This window comes from Neopelma chrysocephalum, unplaced genomic scaffold, assembly GCF_003984885.1.
Source record: "Neopelma chrysocephalum unplaced genomic scaffold, ASM398488v2 Primary Assembly neopelma1_137, whole genome shotgun sequence".
Taxonomy (NCBI): domain Eukaryota; kingdom Metazoa; phylum Chordata; class Aves; order Passeriformes; family Pipridae; genus Neopelma; species Neopelma chrysocephalum.
The window spans coordinates 791,274-814,842 of NW_020897799.1; the positions used below are offsets into that span (position 1 = coordinate 791,274).

The 23,569-nt window shown below is 57.4% G+C and overlaps 1 protein-coding gene across 3 annotated transcripts; it reads left to right on the forward strand.

Annotated features, from left to right (window-relative positions):
- Positions 1-32: 32 nt before the first annotated feature.
- ZBTB7B (zinc finger and BTB domain containing 7B) lies at positions 33-12,953 on the forward strand. Of its 3 annotated transcripts, none has more exons than XM_027699174.1 (3): positions 33-99; positions 9,755-10,761; positions 11,547-12,953. In XM_027699174.1, the coding sequence occupies exons 2-3, from the start codon at positions 9,761-9,763 to the stop codon at positions 11,965-11,967; spliced, it is 1,422 nt and encodes a 473-aa protein (XP_027554975.1). In that variant the 5' UTR covers positions 33-99; positions 9,755-9,760; the 3' UTR covers positions 11,968-12,953. The 3 variants fall into 3 exon arrangements, with proteins under 3 accessions (XP_027554975.1, XP_027554973.1, XP_027554972.1); XM_027699172.1 differs by lacking the exon at positions 33-99 and adding an exon at positions 112-218; XM_027699171.1 differs by lacking the exon at positions 33-99 and having other exon boundaries at positions 9,327-10,761.
- Positions 12,954-23,569: the final 10,616 nt, after the last annotated feature.

Below are 23,569 nucleotides of genomic sequence, written 5' to 3' on the forward strand. Positions count from 1 at the left end.
GGCCCGGGGGGGGAGCGGGCGGGGCGCGGCGGCGGCAGGTGAAGGCGGAGGCGGGGCCGCGGCCCCGGGAGCGGCCCGTGGCTCGGGCGGGGCGCGCAGGTGAGTGGCGGTGGGGTGGGGAGCGGACAGACCCACCGGCGGGGGTTTGCGCGGAGGTACCGACCCACTGGCAGCGGGACCGGGAGCGGCGCGGCGACCGCTTTTGCCGCCCGGTTGCGGTGAGTCGCGTGGATCCGGGATGCTGCGGGCGGTGGGCGGGCACGGTCGGCTCGCGGGGCACCGCGCGGTGTCCCCTCCGTCTCTACCCGCCGCCGGAGCTGGTGGACACGTCGCCCGTGGGCGCGGGAGGGGGGGAGTCACTCGTGGGCTGTTCCCGGTGGCTGCGCACGGGGTTGCGGGAAATCGGTGATACCGGCAGGTCCCCGTTGCGTGCCGGGGCGGCTGCCAAGGCTCCGCTGGGGTCCTATTGCGGTGCTGCTAAATCCAGCCAGGGTCCCCCGTGGGTCACCCACGGGTGACTGAGAGCTGCCGCCGTCCCAGTGCCCTTCCCAACCTGGTGAGCAGCTTGGCGGCGTCCCTGGTGCACCGGGCAGGAACGGCACCGTCGCACGGGAAAGGCAGCCGAGGGTCCCCCCAGTGCAGCGGTGCCAGTAGAATCGGAGGGTGTCCCCGTGTCCCGACACGCTGTGCCACGCCGGTGACCCCCGGGCCTGCACGCTGGCAGCGGCGGCTCACTGCTCGGCTGTGCAGCGGTCCCCACCGGGATCGGTGCCTTGGTAGCACCTGCCGAACACCGGTGGACTCTGCCCCGTGCGCCCAGCCCTGCCGTACCTGTCCTCGTCCCCCTGGCTGGCTGCCCCCGGCCACTGTTTGCCCGGGGCGGGGTGTGGTATTTACCCTCCCGCCGGAGCAGATCCACGTCTTGGGCTGCAGCCGCCCTTGACCCGTGTCTGTGCTCACTTGGCGAGGGGACGCAGTGCCGGCTGTGCCGTGGGGTGAGTTGCCCCGTGCCTCAGTCTCCAGCCACCACAGCTGGTGGGAGTGGGGGGCGCGCTGGGACTGCGGCGACTCAAGGCTGCGATGATGATGCCGGTGCCGGGGACAGAGGGAGGGACTGAGCTCAGGAACTTGGAGCGGGTGCTTGGAGAAGGGGAAACTCTGGGGCAGCGCAGAGTGTAGGGCAACAGGGCTGGGAGTGCCCGTGCTGGGGACGGGGGTTGCAGAGATGAGCGTGGGAAGGTGACAGGTGTGGGGCGACACACACGCATCGATGTTTGGTCCTGAGGACCCTCCAAGACCCCCTGCCCGGGTGCAGGTTGCCCCCAGCGCTGCGGTGCTGATCCCGGGGCTGTGGCAGCGTGGCTTTGCCAGCTGGTGCCGTGCACCCTCAGTGCACACGTGGCACGAGCGCGACAGGCCTGAGCACGCGGGGGCGGGGAGTGGGCGGCAGCGGGGGGTGCAGGGCCAGCGCAGTCCCCGCTGCACCCCCAGCCCCCAAGGGGCGTCTGCTGCCCCGTGCGTGGAGCGGGGACTTCTCCTTCGGGGCAGGCGGCGGATGATGAAACCAGGGAGAAATTTCTCCTGGCAGCGCACAGGCTGCTGGCGGAAGCCCCCGGGAGCCTGCGCTGCCCCTGCGCCACCACAGCCGCCTTCCCATGGTAACTCCACCGCGGGAGCCGGCGGGGTGCCGGCGGGAGCGGCCGCCCCGTCTGGAGGGTTGGCGCCCGCCTGGCTCCCCGTGGCAGCGCTGGCGTCCCCGACATGCCCCGGGAGCTGCGTGTCCACACCCCAGCAAGCCCTGGGGTGGCCAGAGGACCCGGCGAGGGGCTGGGCTGAGGCCCGTCAAACTCGCTTTGTGCCAGGAAGGTGACGCTTGGGTGGCTGTGCAGGCAGTGGGGGGATGCCAGGGCTGTGGCCAGTGACCTTCAGCGTGCCTGGTGCCTGGCCATGCTCCATGCCCAGGGATGGGCGGCCAGTTGGCATGTACGCTGGTGCAGTGGGAGCCACGGGGCCTGGGTGCCCTGTGTCCCCAGAGCTGGTGGCGTGACTTGGCGGGGCCACGGGCGGGCGGGGGGACCAGCCAGGGTGAGGGAAAATGAAAGCAGGTGATGCGGAAGGAGAAGTAGGTCAGGCGAGCTCTGGCCTCTCCTGGCAGCCTCGGCTGCACTGCGTGCTCCACTCTGCCTGGCTGTCCCTGCCGTGTCCCCAGGCCCCATGGGCAGTGGCCGGAGTGGGTGGTGAGTAAGGGGGTCCTGCTGCCAGGCATTGGGTCCTGGGCAGGGTGGGTGCCAGGCATTGCCCACCCCAGATACTGGCGGGATGGGGAGCGTGGCTGGGCTGCCTGGTATGTGTTGGGTACGGTGGCACCCCAGCAATTTTGCTTTGGTTCTTCTCCTGTGGGCATCCTTGGGGGCACAGAGCTGGGGGCAAGGATGTGCAGGAGCTTTTGCCCCGCTGCAAGGCCAAGGAGGAAAGGAGAAGGGATTCCTGTCCCTCCTGCTTGGGTGGTGCCAAGGCAGCCGCTACGGTGGGCCTTGGGGAGAGCCATGTGTCCCATAGTGGAGCTCCAGAGACGCTGTCCCGGGCCCTGCTCCACTATGGAACTGTGGGACCATCGCCCTCCCCACAGGGCAGGGCTGGCTGGGGTCTCCCCAGTGGCGCTTCATGGGTTGGAGTGACTGTGGCGGGCATGTCCCCGCTGGCAGTGCTACATGGGCTTGGGGGGGGATTAGAGCCGGCTGCCCCCCTTCCCTCCCTGGGATCAGCCGTGGGCAGCGGGGAGCTGGCAGCAGGCAGCTGCCGTGGGGGCGGAAGCCAGGCTATTTTGGGGGGTATGGGGGGGGGGCTGTGGGCTGGCACTGTCCTTGCCGAGTGACCCCACCAAGACCAGCACAGCGCCAGTGCCAGGATGGAGCGTTGGGGCCTGGCCGGCGCCGCTGGCAATGCTCAGTCCCTGAGGTGCTGTGAGGACACATACCTTGCGCTGACTAGGAGGTGCCACCAGCCAAGGGGACCCCCTGGGGCTGTGCAGTGTGATGGGACCCAGGCAGTCTGGCTGCCCTCCAAGGGGCTCCCATGACTCCTGCAGGGCCAGCGGCTCCAGAGCTGGCTCACCCTGGGGCCAGCGAGCAGGCCCAGCCACAGGCAAGCCTGCCTGTCCCAGGCTGGGGGCTGGCAGAGCCTCGTCCTGCTGCCACCAGTAACCCTGTGCCCAGACCAGGCTGCAGGGAGGCACATGAGCAACCGAGTTTGGCTCCATCTCAGTAGGGTCCTGGCCAGGCTGGGCTGTGCAGGATGCCCAGCTCCTCCCTGCTTCTCTTGGTGCTGGCAGGGGTGGCCTGGGCACTGGCTGGGCTTGGGGCCCCTCTGAGAGCCACTCACTTTGACTGCAGTCCTGTCCCCCTGGCTATCAGGTGAAATGTGCCCATTTTCCGTCCTTCCTTCCTTCCTTTCCTCCTTCCTTCCTTCCTTCCTTCCTTTCCTCCTTCCTTCCTTCCTTCCTTCCTTCCTTCCTTCCTTCCTTCCTTCCCCCTGCCTGTTCCTGCCATCTCCCTGAGCAGGGAGCAACCAGGGACAACCCATGTCCAGCTTTGTGTGACCTCTCCCTGGCGCGCTAGGGAGCCTGAGGGTGACCCACAGGGGCCGCATGCCCTTGGCCACATCTGTACTGGCCACACATGGGCAAGCATGTGGCCATGGAACCCCCTGCCTTGGCAAGTTGGGTCAGGATGTGATGCAAGAAATGGGGATGCCCATGGCTGGGTTGCCTGTCCTGCCATCAGAAGAGGAGCCAGTGCCATGCAGGAGCTGGGATGAGGCCATGTCCCGGCACTGGTGACATGGTCAGGGTGCCACTGGCCAAGGCAAGGGTGGAGCTTGGAGGAGGATGGAGGAATGGATGAAGGTCAGCCCATCGTCCCCAAAGGCCAGCACCTCCCCCCAGTAGGCAGCCCAGTGCCCCCCAGCCAGGGTGAGCAGCAGTTTGTGGCCAGCGCCTGGGCGGTTGCAACACCCCCAGGGTGGGGGGGCCATGGTGACTCACCCCAGTGGGGCCTGGCCACCAGCAAGGAACCCTGACTCAGGGCTGCGTGCCCATGCCATGCTGTGCCCCTCCCTGCCCGCCTCGCCCACCTTATCTCCCGCCCTTAGCACCTGGCACACCTGGGCCAGGGGGGGCTGGCGCCATTCCCCTCCTTTATGGGGAACAAAGGGCAGGCGAAGGGTTGGCAGCAGGTGCCGCATCCCTCCCTCCCTCCCTTCCTTCTTCCCTCCCTCTCTCCCAGGTACGCTGTGCCCTCCGCTGTGCCCCACACTGGGACAGCCAGTCAGCCCAGAGCAGTGTGGCAGTGCAGTGGGCAGTGCTGCCTGCAGCCCTGCTGCCCCAGGCTGGGTGCTGCCTGTGCTCCAGGCACTGGGCTGACCCGCGGCCCCACAGCCGGCTCCTGCCCAGCACACAGTCCATGGTGATGGGGGAGGTGGGATGCCATGCCAGGGCATGCTGGCACTGCCCCTCTGCCCGCCTGCCATCCCTTCTGCCCGCCTGTGGGCTCTTGCACAACCCAGCTCTCTGTGAGCATTGCTAGGGCTGGGCTGGAGGCCCTTAACTACCCGGCTAGTATGGGGCTCTTCCCCTTTCTGCTGGCCTCCTGCTGTCAGCAGCACCGGCACGGTGCCCGGGGCCTATCCGGGGCCATGCCAGGGTGCTGTGGTGCAGGTGCCCCTGGCTGGGCTGGCGTGGGTGGCCTGGGCGGCTGCTGGTGCCAGCAGTGGGGTGTGGGGCGCGCTCTCTGGGCTGCTAATTGCTGTTTAGCTGGGGACACAGAGGGTGTAATTATGGGGGGGATTGCACGAACCTGCAGCCTGGCCAGGGGGGCCCATGGGTGCCCCAGCCTGGGGGAGTGGAGGGGACCAGGCAGCACAGTCCAGCCAGGCTGTCGTTGCATCCCACATTCCCTGTGGGACCTTGGGAACCTGCTCCAAGGGTAGAGCAGGACACAGATCCGTAGGGCCGAGGGGTGGCTCCGGGGCTGGCCGGGCAGGCCGCAGCATGCTCACCCAGCCCAGCCCTGTGGTGGCAGCCCCACTCCCGCCAAGCGCAGGCGCCCTCCTGGCTCGGCTAGGCCGGCCACGGCCAGCGGGGAGCACCCAGCGCCCAGCGCCCTGCCTTGGGGTGGCACAGAAGGTGAGGGCCTGTGTGATGCCTCAGCATGGGGGGCAGGGGCAGGTGGCCTGGAGGCAATGCCGGTGGCAGGAGAGGGATGCTTATGCTATGGGGTGTCTCTCCTGGTGGTGCTCTCGTTTTCTCCCGTGGGAGTGGGCCAGGGGATGCCCCATGCCTGGTTCTGGGTTGGTGCCCCGCGACACAGCACCGGCCACAAAGGGTTAATGCCGTGTGTGTTCTGGGAAGCGGGGCTGGGAGGTGCGTGACCCGGGGTGTGGGCGTCGACTCCTTTTGAGGTGGGATCCTGAGCTCAAGTGCAGTGGGGAGCGGGGCCAAGTTCACACAGCACCGTGCCTTCCCCTCCCTGCCGCTTGCAGGCCGCCAGCCGGCTGCGACGTAGCGCCGAGCCACGCCAGGACACGGGCCAGGTGAGCCACGCACCCGCTCCGCCATCACTGGTGGGGAAGGTTTGGGGGTTGGGGAGCCAGCGTGGTACCACTGGGCTCTAAAAAAGCTGGGCCAGCTGCTTCAGTGCCAGCCGAGAGGCTGCTGGGATGCTGGTGTCGTCTGAGCCCTACGCTGCCTTTGCTCCGGTAGGTTAGGATGAGATAGGATGGGACAGGAAGGGACAGGTGGCGAGATCTGGGTCACCTTGGCTTGGCAGAGCAGGGCCCACACCCCACAGTTGCAATGTCAGACAGCCAGACGTGGCGGCAGGAAAGGTTTTGGCAGCAGGAGAGGACTAGGATGCCAGCACAGTGCCAGTGGGTCGGGGGATGGCGTGGGGACTCTGCTTCTTGTCCCTGCTGCAGGTGCTGGGATTGGCACTGGCAATGTTGCTGGTCCCGCTCTGCTGTGACAGGGATGCCTGTGCCCAGCCTCCATGGCAGCTATCGTGCTGGGCTGGCACTGGGCCCCCGCATGGTGCCAGCTGGGTGCTGAGGCAGCCCTAGGCCACAGTGCTCCGACCCCCTTCCTCAGTACCAATGGCTGATGTGCCATGGCGGCAGCAAACGGCTGTGCCTGAGAGACGCTGAAGGTGCTCGGGCACTGGGAGCTCTCCGTGTGAGCCGGCCAGCGGGGAGCTGAGTGGTGCCGCAGGGGTTGCTCTCAGTGCTGTGGGCTGGGGGACTCTGTTTATCCTCTTCCCTCTCCAAACCATTTTCCCTTTGAAAGAAGAAGAAGAGAACGAGCAAAGACAAAGGGGAGTGCCGCTTTTCCCACACCCTCCAGCAATGGGACCCCTGGTATGTGCCTGCCACAGGGTCACCAGTTTGGCCAGGCCCCAGCTGCCACCTTCAGGGTAGGCAGAGGGGCTGCGCAACCCCTGCCCCGCAGCCACGCCACCGCCCTCGCTGTGCCCACCTGCGCCAGGGCCGCTGCTGCTCCCAGTTGGCTTCAGGCAGGGCAGCGGTGGTGGGGGGGAGGTTGCACAGCCCAGACACCTGGGCTCCCATCCCAACTCCCAAAGGGCGAGGGGCCCTGCAGGGCTGGGGGCTGGGGCAACACTGCTCTGCACTCCTCTTCCTGGGTGACTCATTCTCCCCAGTGTGGCTATGAAGTCCCTCGACAGCATTTGTGACTTGTGACCAAAAGCAGCAGCACTTGGCAGCAGCCTAGGGGGGGGTCTGTGCTCCCCAGGACCTCTGCCCCGCTTCCTCACGAGGGAGCAGGTGGGGAGACCCCCCCAGACACCCCCTCCCACCCCATATCTTCCACTGTCCCCAAGCTGTGGCCAGTGCTCAGCGCAGGCTGGCACTGTGCCCTTGAGCAGGGTGCCATCCTGGCTTGGTGGCATGGGACACAGCCTGTCCCCATGCAGGATGGGTGCTGCAGGGCTGGACCCCCACCCCACTGTGCATGGCTCTGCTGGGGTGGCCAGGCCCCCAGGATGGAGGGAGCTGGCAGATGGATGGGGCCTGGCCATGGTTGTGCCAGGCAGCGCGGGCCGGCTGAGGGATGTCAGGGTGACCCAGGCAAGCATTGTTCCTGCTGCCAACCTGCCCTGCACGGGAGCCAGCTCAGCGTGGGGAGCGACCCCCCCCTTTCCTCAGCCCTCTGAGGCTGCTGCAGCTGAAACGTGCCTGGTCACAGCATTGATGTAACTGAGAAAGCCCCGGCATGGCGGGGCATGGGCATCGCTACCTGCTTTCCCCCAGGCACCATCTCTGGCAGTGGCCAGGGAATACTGGGGGGCTGGGGGTGGCTCCGGCCCCCTCACACCTCGTCCCCCCACCGTTTCCTTATCGCTGCGGTGATCTCCTCGACGGCAGCACCCGCTCAGCATGTGACTTCGCTCCAGTGAGGAGGATGTGCGGGGAGGGGTGTCAGCGGAGGAGCCGTAACGGGTGGTTTGGTGTGATGGAAAATCCCCCTCCTGCCCGCCGGCACTGGCACCCCCCCCGCCCTGCCCCAGCTCTGCTGTGTCCGCTGGCATCCGGCCCAGCGGCTGCTCACGGGGGTCCCAGCTCTGTCACCTGCCTGTGCTGGCATGTTCTGTGGCATTGGCAGCACTGAGGCTGTGCCTGCCTGCACTGTGACATGGTGAGGCTGATGGCTGTGCCCATTCCTCAGAGCACCCTGCCACCTCGCTGGAGTATGACAGGGCCTCAGCTGCTGCCCTGCGCCCAGGCACCCCTGCAGACGTGTCTGTGGGTGCTGTCAGAGTCCTGTGAGCACCCAGGTGTCTTGTGGGGCTGGAGATGCTGTGGGGACTGGGGCAGGAGGGAGGCTGTCGTGCCATCGCAAGGGGAGGCAGCAACAGAGGACACAGTACCACCCCATCCCGTGACCATTGCCCGTGACAGCCCTGGGGATCTGTGGGGCTCTGGGCCACCCTTGGCAGGTGCCACGTCCCTGTCATCCCTCTCCAGCTGCCCAGGCTGTGGCATGGGGTACTTGCCCCCCCCCCCGTAATCCTGCCCCCGCGGCTAATCCTGCCTTAATCCCACCAGGGGCTGTCGCTGCCTGTTGGCTCCCAGGGCCCTGATGGTTTAATCACCCCTAATCCGCTCACCCCCGCCTCAGCAGGCAGAGGGGACCTCGGCCAGTGGTGGGATGGGTTCCTGCCAAGGAGGGGGGCTCGGCCACGGGCGCTGGCGCCAGCATCCCATCCCAGGCGGTCGGCACTGCCCGGCTCCCAGTTTCAGGGGCGGCTGCTGCCTGCCCTGCCGGTCGGGCCTGCTCGGCAGCGGCTGGGGCGGCTCCGCAGCCAGTTGCTCCGGGGCCGTTCCCAGCTGCCTGCCGAGGCAGCCCCAGCTGGCGGCTGCCCAAGCGCAGGGAGTGGCCGGCTTGGGGATGGGCCCCTGTGCCGGGGGCCGTCGGCCGCGCCGCCCCTACATGGGCAAGAGGGGGCACGTCCCCCCACACCCGCCCGCCGACGGCACAGTGTGGCTTGGCACCCGTGGTGGGTTTGGGGTGGATGGGCCTGGCGTGGCTCAGCACTACCTTGTACGGCTCAGCAATGGCCAGTGCCACATGCTGCCATCCACCATGGCTTGGCTTGGCATGGCACGGCTCTGACAGCACCGAGAGCCACGACGTGGCAGTGCTGGTGCCTGCCTCTGCCTCCCTCAAGCTGCAGTCACTGGACTCCCATGCAGGTGTCACCCAGCCGTGCCAGTGTCAGCAAGCAGCCCCGTCTGGCTGCAAGGGCATTGCCTATGGCTGTGCATGGTGTCTCAAGACAGGTTGCAGCCCTGGAGCTGCCTCTGCTGTCTGTACCCTGCCTGCAGGTTGTTGTGGGGTCATGGGCTCCCCCTTCCCACAGGCTCCATCACCCACCTGTGCTGGCTCCACAGGAACGTGTGGGTCCCTGGTGCTGTGCTGTGGGGACCTGGTGTGAGTGCCAGCAGTGCTGGGTTAGGTCTAAAGCCAAGCCCTGCCAGCCACAGCGTGGGAAAGGCCTGACTGGGCTTGGCTGGGCGAGGAGTGGCCCCGGGCTTGGGCACAGGGGGAGGGAGGGGGCCCAGTCCCCACCAGGAGCGGGGGCAGGAACCGGCGGCGCGGGTGCTGATCCTAATCTGCGGTGGCAGGAAGCGTGGCCCCCGTTCCCAGCCCGGCTGGGCTCCACGGGGCGGCCCCCGGCCCTCAGGGCCCTCTTCCCGGCACTCGCCTGCCCACCCACGCCTGCTGCCGGTGAGGCCCGCGTTCCCAGGATGGGGGTGGGGGTGGCTGGGAGCTGGTGGCTGTGCCTGGCCTTGCCGGGGGAGCCGGGGGTGGTGGTGGGTGGGCTGACACAGGAAGTGCTGCACCTTGGCGACGTTCAAAGGCGCCACGCTGAGATTTCCCCCTTTGCTGTGGCAGTGCGGGTGGCTGGTGCTAGTGTTGATGGAGGAAGCGCGGGGGGCTGCGGCGGGAGGGCTGCACCCGCCAACCTCGACAGAGCACAGAGGGGGCTGAGGGCAGACCACAGGCCCTGAGCCTGCCCCGGTTTAGTGTCCCATTGAAACCCTAGTGCCACCCAGCACGTGCATGGAGGGTTCCTTGTGCCCTGGCTTTGCGACAGCGATGCTCCAACCGCAGTGTTTCCTCCAAGCACTGTCTCCCAGGTGGTTTGTGCACTGCTCAGGCAGCATCCTGTCCTTCCCACAGGTGAGGATGATGGCCAGCCCAGAGGACGACCTCATTGGCATCCCTTTCCCTGAGCACAGCAGCGAGCTGCTGAGCTGCCTGAACGAGCAGCGGCAGCTGGGGCTGCTCTGCGATGTCACCATCAAGACACAGGGGCTGGAGTACCGCACCCACCGCGCTGTCCTGGCTGCCTCCAGCCGCTACTTCAAGAAGCTCTTTGCAGGGCCAGGGCCAGGGCAGGAGGTCTGCGAGCTGGACTTTGTGGGGCCAGAGGCGCTGGGCGCGCTGCTGGAGTTTGCCTACACAGCCACACTGACCATCAGCAGCGCGAACATGGGCGAGGTGCTGCGCGCTGCCCGGCTGCTGGAGATCCCCTGTGTCATCGCTGCCTGTGTGGAGATCCTGCAGGGCAGTGGGCTGGAGGCGCCTGGCCCCGATGACAGCGACTGTGAACGTGCTCGCCGCTACCTGGAGGCTTTCGCCACCCTCCCCGAGGGTGAGCTGCCTGCCCCGCCACCACCCCGCCCCGCCGCCCGGCGCAGCAAGAAGACCCGCAAGTTCCTGCAAGCCCCCGGTGCCCGGCTCAACAACCATGCTGAGGAGCCACCCGCTGAGGTGGCTGAGGGCTGTGGCAGCCCCCCACCGCCCCCACAACTGCCCTCACCCCCCCTGCCCGAGGGGCTGCCCCTGCCCTATGACAGCTTTGAGCTGCCTGAGGAGGAAGAGCTGCCCCCACACTCCTTCCCCTTCCCCTACCAGCCCCCCCTGTCCCCTGAGGAGGCCACCTCTGACGATGATGCCATTGACCCCGACCTGATGGCATACCTGAGCTCACTGCACCATGAGTCGCTGACACCTGGGCTGGATAGCCCTGACAAGCTGGTGCGCAAGCGCCGCTCGCAGATGCCCCAGGAGTGCCCTGTCTGTCACAAGGTCATCCACGGCGCCGGCAAGCTGCCTCGCCACATGCGCACACACACGGGTGAGAAGCCCTTCGCCTGCCAGGTGTGCGGGGTCCGATTCACACGGTGAGTGCTGCTGGATGGACCCTCCCTGCGGGAGTGTACCCAGTAACATCCCCCATGACACTCCCCCTGCCAGTCCTGCTGAGGCCTGGCCACAGCTCTGGCATGGTCCATGGGCTGTTCTGCATCCCCTGAGTGCTGCTGGACCAACCTGGGGTACCCAGTGGCATATTCCACAGTACCCCTCTGCCAGTCCTACTGGTGCGGTGCAGATCCAAGGGGACTTCAGCACCCCATGGGTGCTCTGGATCAACCCAGGATACCCAATGGCATCCTCCATGGCACCCCCTGCCAGCCCTTGTTGTGGTGCAGTGAGGTTCATGGGGCCTTCTGCACCTCGTGAGTGCTGCCAGACTGACCCAAGGTACTGGCAGCATCCCTGTAGTGCCCCCCTGCCATCCATGCTGGTGCAGTCAGATCTGTGGGGTGTTCTGCACTCTGTGCTGCCAGAGCAACCCAGGCCTGATACCTGCTGGCATCTTCCATGGCACCCCCTCTGCCAGCCTGGCATGGTGTGGTGCAGGTCTGGGGTGGGGTCTTCGGCCCTCTGTAAGCACTGCCAGACCATCCTAGAGTACCCAGCAGCGTCCCCCCTGCACCTCTCCTGCATCACCAAACTGCATCCCAGCCATGCAGCTGCAAAATGGTCCCCTACCCCTCAAGCAGCTGGACTGTGGCCTGCAGAGCATCCCTGCTATGGGGCTGTCAGCACCGTTTCCCTGCCTGCCGTGGCTGGGTGCCGTGCCAGCTGCCCCATGCCAATGTCTCCCTGTGTGTCCCAACTCCAGGAACGACAAGCTGAAGATCCACATGCGGAAACACACGGGTGAGCGGCCCTACTCCTGCCAGCACTGCAGCGCCCGCTTCCTGCACAGCTATGACCTGAAGAACCACATGCACCTGCACACTGGCGCCCGGCCCTACGAGTGCAACCTCTGCCACAAGGCCTTCGCCAAGGATGACCACCTGCAGCGGCACCTCAAGGGCCAGAACTGCCTGGAGGTGCGGACCCGCCGCCGCCGCCGCGATGAGCCGCCCCCGCCGCCCGCCGGTCCCCCTGGCCTCGACCTCTCCAACGGGCGACTGGAGGGGCTGCGCCTCTCCATCGCCCGCTACTGGGCTCCAGGGCAGCCCGAGGAGGAGGAAGAGGAGCCGGAGGGCGAGGAAGGGCCACAACCAGATGGCGCTGTGCCGGTGGAGACGGCATAGGGCCGATGCAATGGCCGTGCCGTGCCGAGCTGTGCTGTGCCCACCAGGGTTTCTGTTCCCGTTTTTCCCGTCACGGTTCATTCCCAGTTATGCAAAGGGGGAAACCCCCCCGGCCGATTTGCACAAGGGGGTGGGGGGTCCCTACCACCCCCCGCCGTGCCCAGGCCTACCTGGTCATGCCCAGGTGGGTGAAGGGGGGATTGGGATTTGGGTGTCCTCTCACCAAACTCCCCTCGTGGATGCCAGGACTGGGCAGGGGCACCCATGGACCGAGATCCCCCCCAGCTGGAGAGAGCCTCCTGTGCTCTCCCCGGTGTGGGGGTACCAACTGCCCTGCGCTGTGCATAGCTTGTCCCCCTCTCCCCACTCTGAGCAGCCCCCCCCGGCGAGCCCCCCTCGCCCCTGCACTCCCGGCTGCTTTCTCTTGGTTGCACTATTCGGGTGAGCCCACCCGGGTGCGGGGCAGCCCCGGCCCCTCCCCGGCCCCATCCCCCTTCCGAAACCCCCCGGCCCTGTGGGACCCACCTCCCTGGGGTGGCCGGGCCCCCACGGTCACCCCTCTGCCCTTTGCACATGCCCCCCGCAGGGCGCAGCCTCCCCGGGGGAGTAGGGGACCGGCACTATTTGTCTACAATAAGAGTTTTATCTATATTTAAAAAGATGATGTAATATATTCCCTTCCCCGGCCCCTCCGCTGCCACCCGCCAGCGCTGCCCGGCCCCCACATCTGTCCCTTGCCATGGGGTGCCGGGAGGGGTGATGGGGCTGGGGGAGCTCCGCTCCCATCATGGCTTTAAAGTGCCTTATGGTGAACTTGAACCTTTTCGGCTACTTGAACCTCTCTGGTGTCAGGAACCAAACGAACCATGGGCGGGCGGCCTCCCCGCCCCTCTGGGCCGCCTCTGCCTGTCTGTATGTCTGTGTTTGTTTTTGTTTGTTTTTTTTTTTAAACGAAGGCTGCTTGTTAATAAACGGAGAAGCAGGGATCCCCCTGCGTCCAGCTGTCTGTCCATTCTGTACCCCCACCCTAAGCAGCTTGGCGCTGGAGGCACTGTGGGGTTGGGAACAGGGACATTGAGGGTCTGGGATGGGGAGGGGGCACCCTGGGCATGGGGCTGGACACATCGAGGGACTTGGAGCAACATAGGTGTGAAGATGGGGGGCACCACAAGGCTAGGGGCACCACAGGGACAAGGAACAAGGCTAGGCATACCATGGAGATGGAGATGGGGGCATCAAGGGGCTGGGGGCATTGTGGGGACAGGGACAGGGTTTGGTGCACCATAGGAATGGAGACGGCACCATGTGCGGGTACAGGGTCATCAAGGGGTGGGGGGCAGCATGGGGCTGAGGCTGGGGGGAGCATGGGGCTGGGGGCACCACAGGGATGGGAATGGGTGCACCACAGGGCTGCGGACAAGGATATAGAGGGGCTTAGGGTACCCTAGGAATGGAGATGGTGGCACCAAGGTGCTGGGGCTGGGGACACTGAACGGCTGGGGGCACAGCAGGGATGGAGGCGGGGGCAGCATGACCACCATGAACTGGTGGATGCCAACTCCAGTGCCTCAAGGACTGAGTGCTTTATTTGCCAGCCCCTCCCCACCCAGGGGCTCTCAGCTTCTGCTGCGCTGCAGGAGCTCCAGCCACATTCCAGCACCTGTACCCTGTTCCCGCTGTCCCATGGCACTATCCTGCTGTCACTGGGCCCTGCCCTCACTGCTGGGTGGCTGCAGGACCACCCACCTCCTTCAGCTTGCTGTCACTGTTCTCAGCCTGCTCCTGACAGTTGAAGTCTTGGCTGAGATAGGGGAGAGCGGTGGTGTTGTCCAGCACCTCCAGTGTGGGGCAGGACGGGGGACACTGCCACCCTCACCATCAGCAGGATGGGCACTGCCACCCTCACCACCAGTGTTTGTGCTACATACCCAAGAAGGGAACATGCTGGGCGAGGGCAGGGAACCTGCAGGCATGGGGTGATGATCCATGGGGCAATATATCCCAGGGATCTGTGCCACAGACCCCAGGGATGCCACTGCTCTTTTCCATCCTCCAGGGGTAACTTACCTGCATTGCACAAAGTTGCTGCCATCAGTCCATGTTTTGTACAGGTTCAACCCTTAAATCTGCATTTACCTGCTCCATGGTGTGCAGTCAGTCATGTTGAAAAGGCTCTTGCTTTTCAGTAGGGAGCAAAGTGGCTTCATTTAAAGTTGATGTCACATACATGTCTACTTCTCCTTGGTCCATTGGCACAACTTGGTATTTTGCCAATTGGCTTGGAGAGATCCAGTGATGTCTCTTTAGATTCCAAACAGCCAGCATGGCATATGGGACCAGCACAGTTAGAGGCCACTCCAAAGTGAATGTCTCGGCCTCCTGTATCATTGGTGTGGTGGCTGCTACAGCCCATAAGCATGCTGACCATCCAGCTGCTTGGAAAAGGATGCCACCGGCATTTGCCAACTTCCATCAGTTGTGTCATCACCCCAGAGGCTCCTTGCTGCCTTTCACACACATATCACAGAAAGGGTTTAGTTGTATCTAGAAGACCTAAAGCTGGCGCTCCCATGAGCATCCTTTTTAGGATGTCAAAGCTGGTTCAACACTCTCAGGTCCATTCCAGCAATTCTTCAGGGCCTTTGATGGCCAAACAAAGAGGATTGGCTATTAGTCCAAAATTTGGGATCTATATGGGGCCAAATTCTGCCACTAACAAAAATCCTCTTAGTTATCTCTTAGTCTTAGGAAGTGCAATTCAGCATATTGCTTCTTTTCTGTCTTCTCCCAGAGCTCATTGTCCTTTTGATACCTTAAAGCCAAGGTATTCGTCTTATCTTTATGCAATCTGAGCTTTTTTCCTTGAAACTCGATACCCAGCAAGTCCCAAAAAGTTCTGCAGGCCTATGGTCACTTCCAAGCAGGTTTGTTCCTTGTCAGCTCCAATTAGGATGTCATCTACAGACTATAAAAGAGGAACACCATTACCTTATTCCCATCATTCCAGTTCTTTTGTCAAAATCACCAAATAAAGTGGACTTATTTTTGAATTCCTGGGGGAGCACCATCCAACAGAGCTGCACCTTTCTTCCAGTCATAGGATTCTCCCATTCATAGGCAAAGATTGCTTGGCTTTGCTCGTCTATTGGGATACAAAAGAAAGCATCCTTTAAGGCCAAAACAGTAAAACAGGAGTTTGTTTCAAGCACCGAGGCTAACAAAGTATAAGGATTTGGTACAGCTGGGTGTGTATTTGTGCTTATTTGATTGATTGCTCTTAAGTCTTGTACTAATCTATATTATTGAGAACAAGGTTTCTTTACCAGTAGGAAGGCATCTAAAATTCAGACTGACATTGTCTGAGTATGCTGAATTGTTAAGAGTGTGTTTATCAATGGCTCCAGACTTTTTTGTGCATCTGTCTTTATAGGATATTGGTTTACTCTTAATGGTTTAGCTCTCATTTCTGAGCTTTCTCTCTTAAATGGAGACACATTCTTTGCCTTACCTGGTTTTCCTGAAGCCTGTGAGGATCACCGTATTTGAAATGGCATCTGGAATATTTTCTCTGATGTCCTCTCATAGTTTACCCATTAACAGGCACATCTGAGCTTTCCAGCCTGTCTCAAGTGGAATGTGAAGCTGCAAGGAAATCTCAGAAAAGGTTACTTGTGCATTTAAGTTACAAAATATATCTCATTCCAGCAAGGGAAGGGGACATCATAGTGTATATGGTCCCCTTCCCTCATTGTCAAAACCCTCTCATAAGCATAACATTTACATCTTCTAATTGACCCCTCCTGTCAACAAGTAGCATATTCAGGCCAAGGAAGGCGGGGGTGGATCCTTTCAGACCCCCAAACTTCCTGCCCATTCCTCTTCTCTCTCCTTCTCTAACACCATTCTGCAGTAAAAAAGTTTTCAGTACAGCCTGCTATCCCCCCAGTAAGGTTATGAGTCAGCCTGACTGTTGCCAAAAGCTGATATATTCCTCCAGGATTTCCAACTCAACAAGCCCTGAGCAGCAAAAAGGAACATGTACAAAAACTGGCAGAGCTCTACCCCCACTGCTTGTTTTAAAGACATCTGTATTTCCTCCTGGGGATGTCCCAAAATCTGGCCTGCAATAGGACTAAAATCTCATTTTCCATATGTTTTTTGTTTTGCTCTGTGTCCTCTTTATCTGTTCCTACCCCAGTGTTATATGGGGGGAGGAGGGTGTGTGGAAAGGAGGGGGATAACATTTGTATCTCTTCCAGCTCATCCCCTTTGCAACATTACAATCCCTTGCTTTTTCTCCTTCTCCTCAATTTACAGCATTATACCTCCTCCCAATTTACTCTTTCTATGAGTATCTGGATCTCTATCATCATCATGGCTAGGCTTTGCAAACGAAGATTTGGGAAGGGCTCTACCCACGTTTCTTGCAAGCGCGTTGGTGGCTAAAAAGGCCAATACGAGAAAGGCAAGTCCGGTTGCAAAAGGCACAGCAGAAAGACTCCTTGGATGGTATATTCTGCAAGGCTCGATTCTTTCTGCATTGTCTTTTCTCCTCAAGGGTGATCCTGCGTGCTTTCTCAAAAGTATCAGCAGCGTTATAGATGGTCTGTCTCCAGGCCTCCCGATTGGAGGCCAGAGTAGACCAGTTATGGTGGTCAATATGGCCAAGGCTGAGTTGTTGCTTCAGGGAGTCCTTGTATCTTTTCTTCGGAGCTCCTCTCTTGCAGCAGCTGGTGGCAAGTTCACCATAGAGCAGGATCTTAGGGAGGCGGTGGTTGGTCCTTCATCCTGGAGACGTGCCCTGCCCAATGCAGCTGTATTCTCAGTAGCATGGCCTCAATACTTGTGATTGCTGCCTGTTCAAGAACAGATGTATTGGTCACATAATCTGACCAGTGGATGTTTAGGATTGTACGGAGGCAGCGTTGATGGAGCGTTCTAGGAGACGCAGGTGGTGGCGGTAGATGACCCATGATTCGGAACCATATAAGAGAGTAGACAGCACTATGGCTCTGTAAACACTGATCTTGGTACTTTTCTTCAAGTGTTTATTACGCCATACTCTTTTATGGAGTTTTCCAAAAGCACTATATGCCTTCGCTAACCTGGATCTCTATACAATGTCATATAAGCATCAACATAAAAAAATCCTCAACCCATTTACCAAGTCATTGACAAATCAACATCAACTGTAAGATAATATTAAACTGCAATGACCTCTTTTCCCATCCTCCAATTAATAATGTGGCCACCACTGACTACAAAATCTCTTAATTTTTTCTTTTGTCATTGGATCACCCCCAAATTTAATCTAATTTTTCAGTATGCATCCTAGAGGGCTAAAGGGAGGAACTGTGGATTGGCTTGTTCCCATCATTCAATTTAATAATATTTAAGTTACCCAAGTCCTTTACCCTTAGGTCTGGATGTTCAGTAGTTACACTGCTCCTATCCCACTGATTGATTAAGGCTTACTGCCGAGTGTCTCCTTGTGACTTACATGGAGACTGATCCCACTGATAGGTCACACTGATAAACCTACAAGTTTTTGCAAAAGGAATTTGAAAAAGGAACAACAGTGTACTTGCCAATCCAAGAATTCCATCTCCCCTTCCACCCTTGCTCAAATATTTCTGGAGCATTGCACCTCAGAGTTGCTCACTGTCATGATGCTGAAGAGGATTCAGGGGGAGTCTCCAACCAACTGGCTAGTGGATGCTGGAATCCTGTTCGGGTCAGTTCTTCTTTCTCAGGGGCAGCAGGATGGTCCAGGCAAGGTCTTATGGCCACCCCATCGGGGTCACCAAAACGCTGTGAAAGTGATCTCTTTCCCCTAATGTGCCAGGAACTGATCCCCCCTCAGAGTCAGGATACTTTTTTACTATACATGTGTGCAGATGCGGGTGCTGCCTAGCGAATCCCCAAAGCCAGTATCCACTCAGGTGCCAGTCACCCACTTTGATATGCTTTGAAGAGCAACAGAGCCACATTTCCTGGATATACCACAACCTAAAGCTATGGATAAGCTATGGATAAACTATGGATCACCTATAGTCACGGGCTGCAGCTTCCTTTGTCTTTGTCTTAAGATCCAGCACTTGTCTTGTCTTAAGATCCTGTTTGGCAGGATGTTGCCACCCCTACACTGTATCAATGGTTGTGTGCAGCAGTTTTAACAGCATATGCAGACACTGCCAAAGTAATGCCATCTCTCAGAAGTTGGTGTACAAGGAAGAAGGTTTTAGTTTCCTGCAGCTCACGCGCTAATTACAGGATCTTGTCTGGATGAGGCAGCAGTAACTAAAAGTATCAAAATACAGCTTTTGGGAGGGGCACCTGTTTCACTGAAACCCTTGATTATACCAGCAGTCATAAGTGCTACTGGTAATATAGGTGTCCTAGCAAGTACTTTAGGGGAAATTTGGGCTCTAATTTCAGAACCAGCTGTGCAGGCAGTGGATGAAAATCAGCCAGCAAAACTGAAGAGTTATCTCGTGTGATGAGGAAGCAAACGTGGAATGATCTAGTGCAAGCCACTGTCCCATGATCAGAAATAAGTAGGGTCATAACATCAAAAATGTTTCATCATTGACAAAAGTTAGTGCCTATGCAAAAAAATTCTTTCTCCCCATCACGTCACAGTGAGACACTACCTGGAAGATGCCATAACAGCAGAAAATGACCACAAAGAAAGTTGTTTGGTAATGGACCAGGAAAGAAGAAGAAGTCTCTGATGCCTGCAAAAATGCTTTGATTGAGCAAGCCCAATTACATACTTCTAGGCAAGGGAATCCTTTTGAATTGAAAGTAACAGTTCTAGATGATAAACTGTCACAGGCACTGTGGCAGACAACTAGGCTGAAAAGTCAGAATCTATAGGATTTTGGTCCAAGGCATTACAAGGCTCTGCTATTATAACCCAATGGAAATATGAATTAAAGCAGTAATTTGAGTATTGCAAGAAACAGGCCAAAATAGTGTGACTTTACACCTCTAGTATAAAACATGGTGAGGACTGAAATTCTTCCAGATGGTATCTCTCCCCAAATGTTAACCACAGGGTGAGTGGAATGGATTCTGTGCTGGGACTGCAATTTATTAATCTGTAAGTGACCATTCCTATAACAACCCCTGACAATGCAGTATGGTTCTGTACTCCACGTTCTCCCGTTCTCTCTCTGTTAGCATCATATTCTCAGGTTCCTGTATTTCAGGTATTTTGATGATTTCCTGTGCCTTATCAAGGGAGTTAGCATTGGAACTATGTTTTGGTGTCACAAGCCCAACATTAAATAGAAGTTCAATCTGAAAAAGCACAAACCACAGCCCTTCAATCTCTGTGGGCAATTGCTCCATCTCAAGTTCCCAAGCCTGGAGCAATATTATCTGGAGGAGCTGGAGCAACACTGTATGTATAACTGGACAGAGGTGACACTCCTGTTTTCCTCCCTTATCACAACCTGGCTTCTCGAGTTTCGTAGGCCACAGAGCAAGCACATACCTTGAATACATTTCTGCAGGACCAATATGTATAAACTTGTGTGTAGGTTTCTATTGTAACTAACTTAGTATTATTCTTTCAGAGCAGTAGTGACTATGGAGCAGCTGGCATGTGGCCTCATGCAAGGTTTAACTTGGACATTCAAGGAGGCTGTTGCCTTAAGTTTGGGAGGAACTGCTATATGTCGAGGAACCTTACAACATTGATTACTGTTGAAGTACTTCCCTCTTTGTCATGGGCAGAGTGGGAGATTCAGGCAAAGTTTATTAGAGAAGCCCTCCCGTTGTGTCACAAGGTGCAGAAAGGACCCCTTGGTTTTCTAAACTCCTTCTCATAGAGGAGTTGAGTGTGGCTAAATCCAATCCCTCCCCCAGACTTGGTCAAGAGTTTATGTCTAAAGCATCACACAGGTGTAACTCTACCTTTATACACCTTTGTCCTGCAGGATTAAGGATGGCAAAACAAATATATTTATATAAATAAAATAAATTAATTCTTTAATTTGATTACAATGATAATGCTAAGACAAAAAGACCTTAGTCAGAATTATCTAGTACACAGGACAGGTAGCTGTAACTTCTAGCACAGAGCACTATTTTTGAGGCAATATCGAAGCAATTATATTAAAGTTAGAAAAAACAATTATAAAGTAGAGATTGATGTTACTCACCCATACCAGCAACCGTGGGCAAATCTCTTTCACTCAGCCTCGAGGCATAACCTTGAGGGGCATCCCCACTCAAGGGGAAAATCTTCATACACCTTAGGAAGGTGTGCTGAAGTCCTCACCATGAAAAAGCGAGACTGGCCTTTTATAGGATAAAGTCTGTCATGTTAATTTTTACATTATGTGTTGGCAGGCTTATTCAGCAAAATATGCTTTGCTGCTGAAAAAGATGTGATCAGCTCTTTGGTTTCTCCTGCTCAACACTTGTGTCTCTCACTTCCATATCAGATCCTGCACACCCCTGCTGCTCCCGGCCTCACTCAAGGAGCACCTGTCCTGCATATACTCCTGAGTTTGGTCAAGCTGATCTCAGCCTTGAACACTAAAACCAGCAGACCCTGGTGGCTCAATCCACCACTGAAAACTTGTACATAAGATGAAGTTCGAGCTGCTCTATTCCCATCCAGGCAGAGCATCCTGCTACACTCTTCAACATCATAAATGCTGTTCTGAGTTAGAGAGGACTGCTGGATCAGACAGCATGAAGGACAATACTCAGCATCTTCAGGACTTCATACATTGAATCACACACCTTCTCAGTGGTGCCTGACTAACTGTGTGGTTTAATTCTCTGACAGGAGGGATGGGACAGTTAATTCAGAGCATTATATGTTTACATGTTTGTTCTTTCTTTAAGCTTTATTATGTATCTCTGTAAATTCCCTGTCCCACATCTCCAGCCCCAGCAGCCATGGTTTCTTGAGCAAGGGGAAAAATGGGTTAAAAGCAGGAGACTGGCAAGGAGGATTGGACATGGCTCAGTGATCTTGCCGTTGGGAACATCAGCTGGGGATCGTCTGGCATGGACCGAGTTTAACCATGGCAGTGTCCCCACCTGGGTGCCTCTGCCTGAGGCTTGTTTGGAGATCCCCCAGTTAGTGAGGGAAGGGAAATGAATTTACTCTTTATGTTTTAGTCATGGATTTGTGGCTGTCCCAGCTGCCTGCCTGTGCCCACTCACGCATTTACACTCACACACAGCTACTTAGACACAGACAGGTTTAGGGCATAGATATATTTCTATATCTCAGCTATTTTCAGTTAGATGAGACTATTTAGACAGAGACACATTTACCTATATGTATTTACACTTGTACAGAATGACTAGTTGGCCTTATTTCTATTTACACTTTCATGTATCTATTCAGACTATGCCTGTTTAGACTTTATATATTTAGATCATATATTAACACTTATTGCACAGAAAATATATTTAGACTATATATTTAGAGTGTTATTTGGACTTAGATATTTACACTTACATCTATTTACACATTGGTCATTTCCAGATATCTATTTGGTATCTATTTACACTTATGTATAATCTCTATTTAGGCTACATATATCATCTCCTTTGACTATAACACATAACAAGAGTAGATGGCTCTAGCTATTCAGGCTTTTTTCTTTTTTAAATTCCTTCATATATAACTCTAAGATGCTTTTATGTAGTTTTTTTAGTTTCATAAAACTTTTTTTAGTTTTAAATCCTTTTTAAAATTTGTAATTAAATATTATTTTCAATCTATATAACAATGAGATATTTCTCTTTATTTCAACCCTCTCAACACTCTTAACAGCTTAATAGTTTTTATTCCCTCTCCATGAATTTTCATGTGTTTTTGGGCTGTGACACTTTTCGGGGTGGGAGTCCCCCATGGACCCCCTCATCTTCCCCACACCTGCTCCTCCACTGCACCACTGCCCACCCCCCACTCTGACATTTGGTTGTCTCAACAGACATCATCTCACTCCAATCTCCCAAAGAGGCACAAAACAGGGGAAAGAGCTCCCACGACCGGCAGCTCATTAAATTAACAATGCCTAAAACAGATACACTCCCCTTCTCCAGAAAAAAGGGACATCGCCCCCAACAGCTCCAGTCCTTGCACTGCTGTTGCACACCACAGTTGCTTCGTCAATAAAACTGCAACTGAAGTGTAAAACTTTAAAGAGTAAAATAAAGAACAAATCTCAGTAACTCCCTTTATACTGAAGAGGCGTGCATGTGGTTATACACACCCAGGAAAGATACTCCCCATGATAGAAGTGTTTGATTTTCCTTTTGCAGTAAGCTGAACTGGCACAGCTGTGAACTAGTACCATTAAATTTTCCATCTCCAAAACACATGATTTTACCTTGACTAGGGGTTTTTGTGTTCCACACTTAGGAACAACTTCTGGCCAGAGCTGCACTGCTCAAGAGAGATCCTGCTGGGCCGTTGGGAGTGAGATGATCAACAAGGAGCAGCAATGCCATCAACTTCTGGGAAATGTGCTGCACTGGGGCTTCTTTCCAGCCAAAGTTACACACTGGAGTGTCAGTATCACATCGGTCGCCACAACAACCCCAGCCTCAAAAGCTCCATGGCCTCCTGCTCCCCTGCCCTGCACCCATTCCAGCACAGGACGCTGCAGCCGTCATCGCCCGTGGCACCAAAGGTACCAAAAGACACAAAACTACCACTGTGCTTGTGAGGAATCAGCGGTCCTCAGCTCCTCTTTGCCATGGCCCAGCTCGCCTCAAATGCTCCTCCAATTCCAAAGGCTGCCCGCACAGCACCTGCAAAGCCAAAGGGAACTGCTTAACACAGCTGCCACATGTTTCTCTGCTCTTAAGACACCGACACAGCCAACAACCACATTACCTTCTTGGAACCCCTGATTAGCGTGTGGCTTCACCCCTTCTTAACATGGGAGTCAGAATCTTCTGGAATACGGTTCTGTGCGTGCCAATGGAGCTATGTGTCCTGAGAGCCATTCCATACTGACCGGAAGCACCAAGAAATGTGCTTACTGGGGAGGAATGAAATATTTCCAGCAAATGCTCCTGCTCCACAGAAAAATCTCTGAGGGTCTCAGGCCCAGGACAGATGCTGTGTCAGTGTTTGGGGACTGGGACCAGCCTGCCCTGGCTGAGCAAACCCTGCAGAGGGGTGGGCTGGGAGGGAGAAGCCCAACCTGTGGTTATGTGGCCTCAATGGCCAACAGGGATCGAACCTCTAGGTTGCTTTCCATAGTTGGCAGGTTGGAGGAGCTTTGCCCGGGGCAGCAGGGAAAGAGGAAAGAGGGTGCAGGTAGAGTTGTTGGCAAAGACTGTGAGTGGGAAGCTCCAAGGAAGCATTTGAGGCAGCACATGGAGCCAGTGCGCGGGCCCTGGAGAGGTGCCCACAGGCTGTTCATGGGGGAATATGTGCACAGAGGAGGCCCCGGGGGCCCTTCTGCCACCAGAGGCAGCTGCCTGAAAACACGGGCACAGGGGAGCTCTCGAGGCTCCCTGGGAATGCCGGCAGGTTTGTTTTGTTACTGCCTTTACAGGGAGGTCGGGGACGCGTCTTGACCCGAGGGCAGCACAAAGCTGGAGCCTGTCTGAG

Coding starts and splice junctions, on each gene's coding strand:
- ZBTB7B (XM_027699171.1), top strand. CDS start 9,635: ATGGAGGGTTCCTTGTGCCCTGGCTTTGCGACAGCGATGCTCCAACCG. Junction 10,762..11,546: donor TGCGGGGTCCGATTCACACG/GTGAGTGCTGCT, acceptor TCCCAACTCCAG/GAACGACAAGCTGAAGATCC.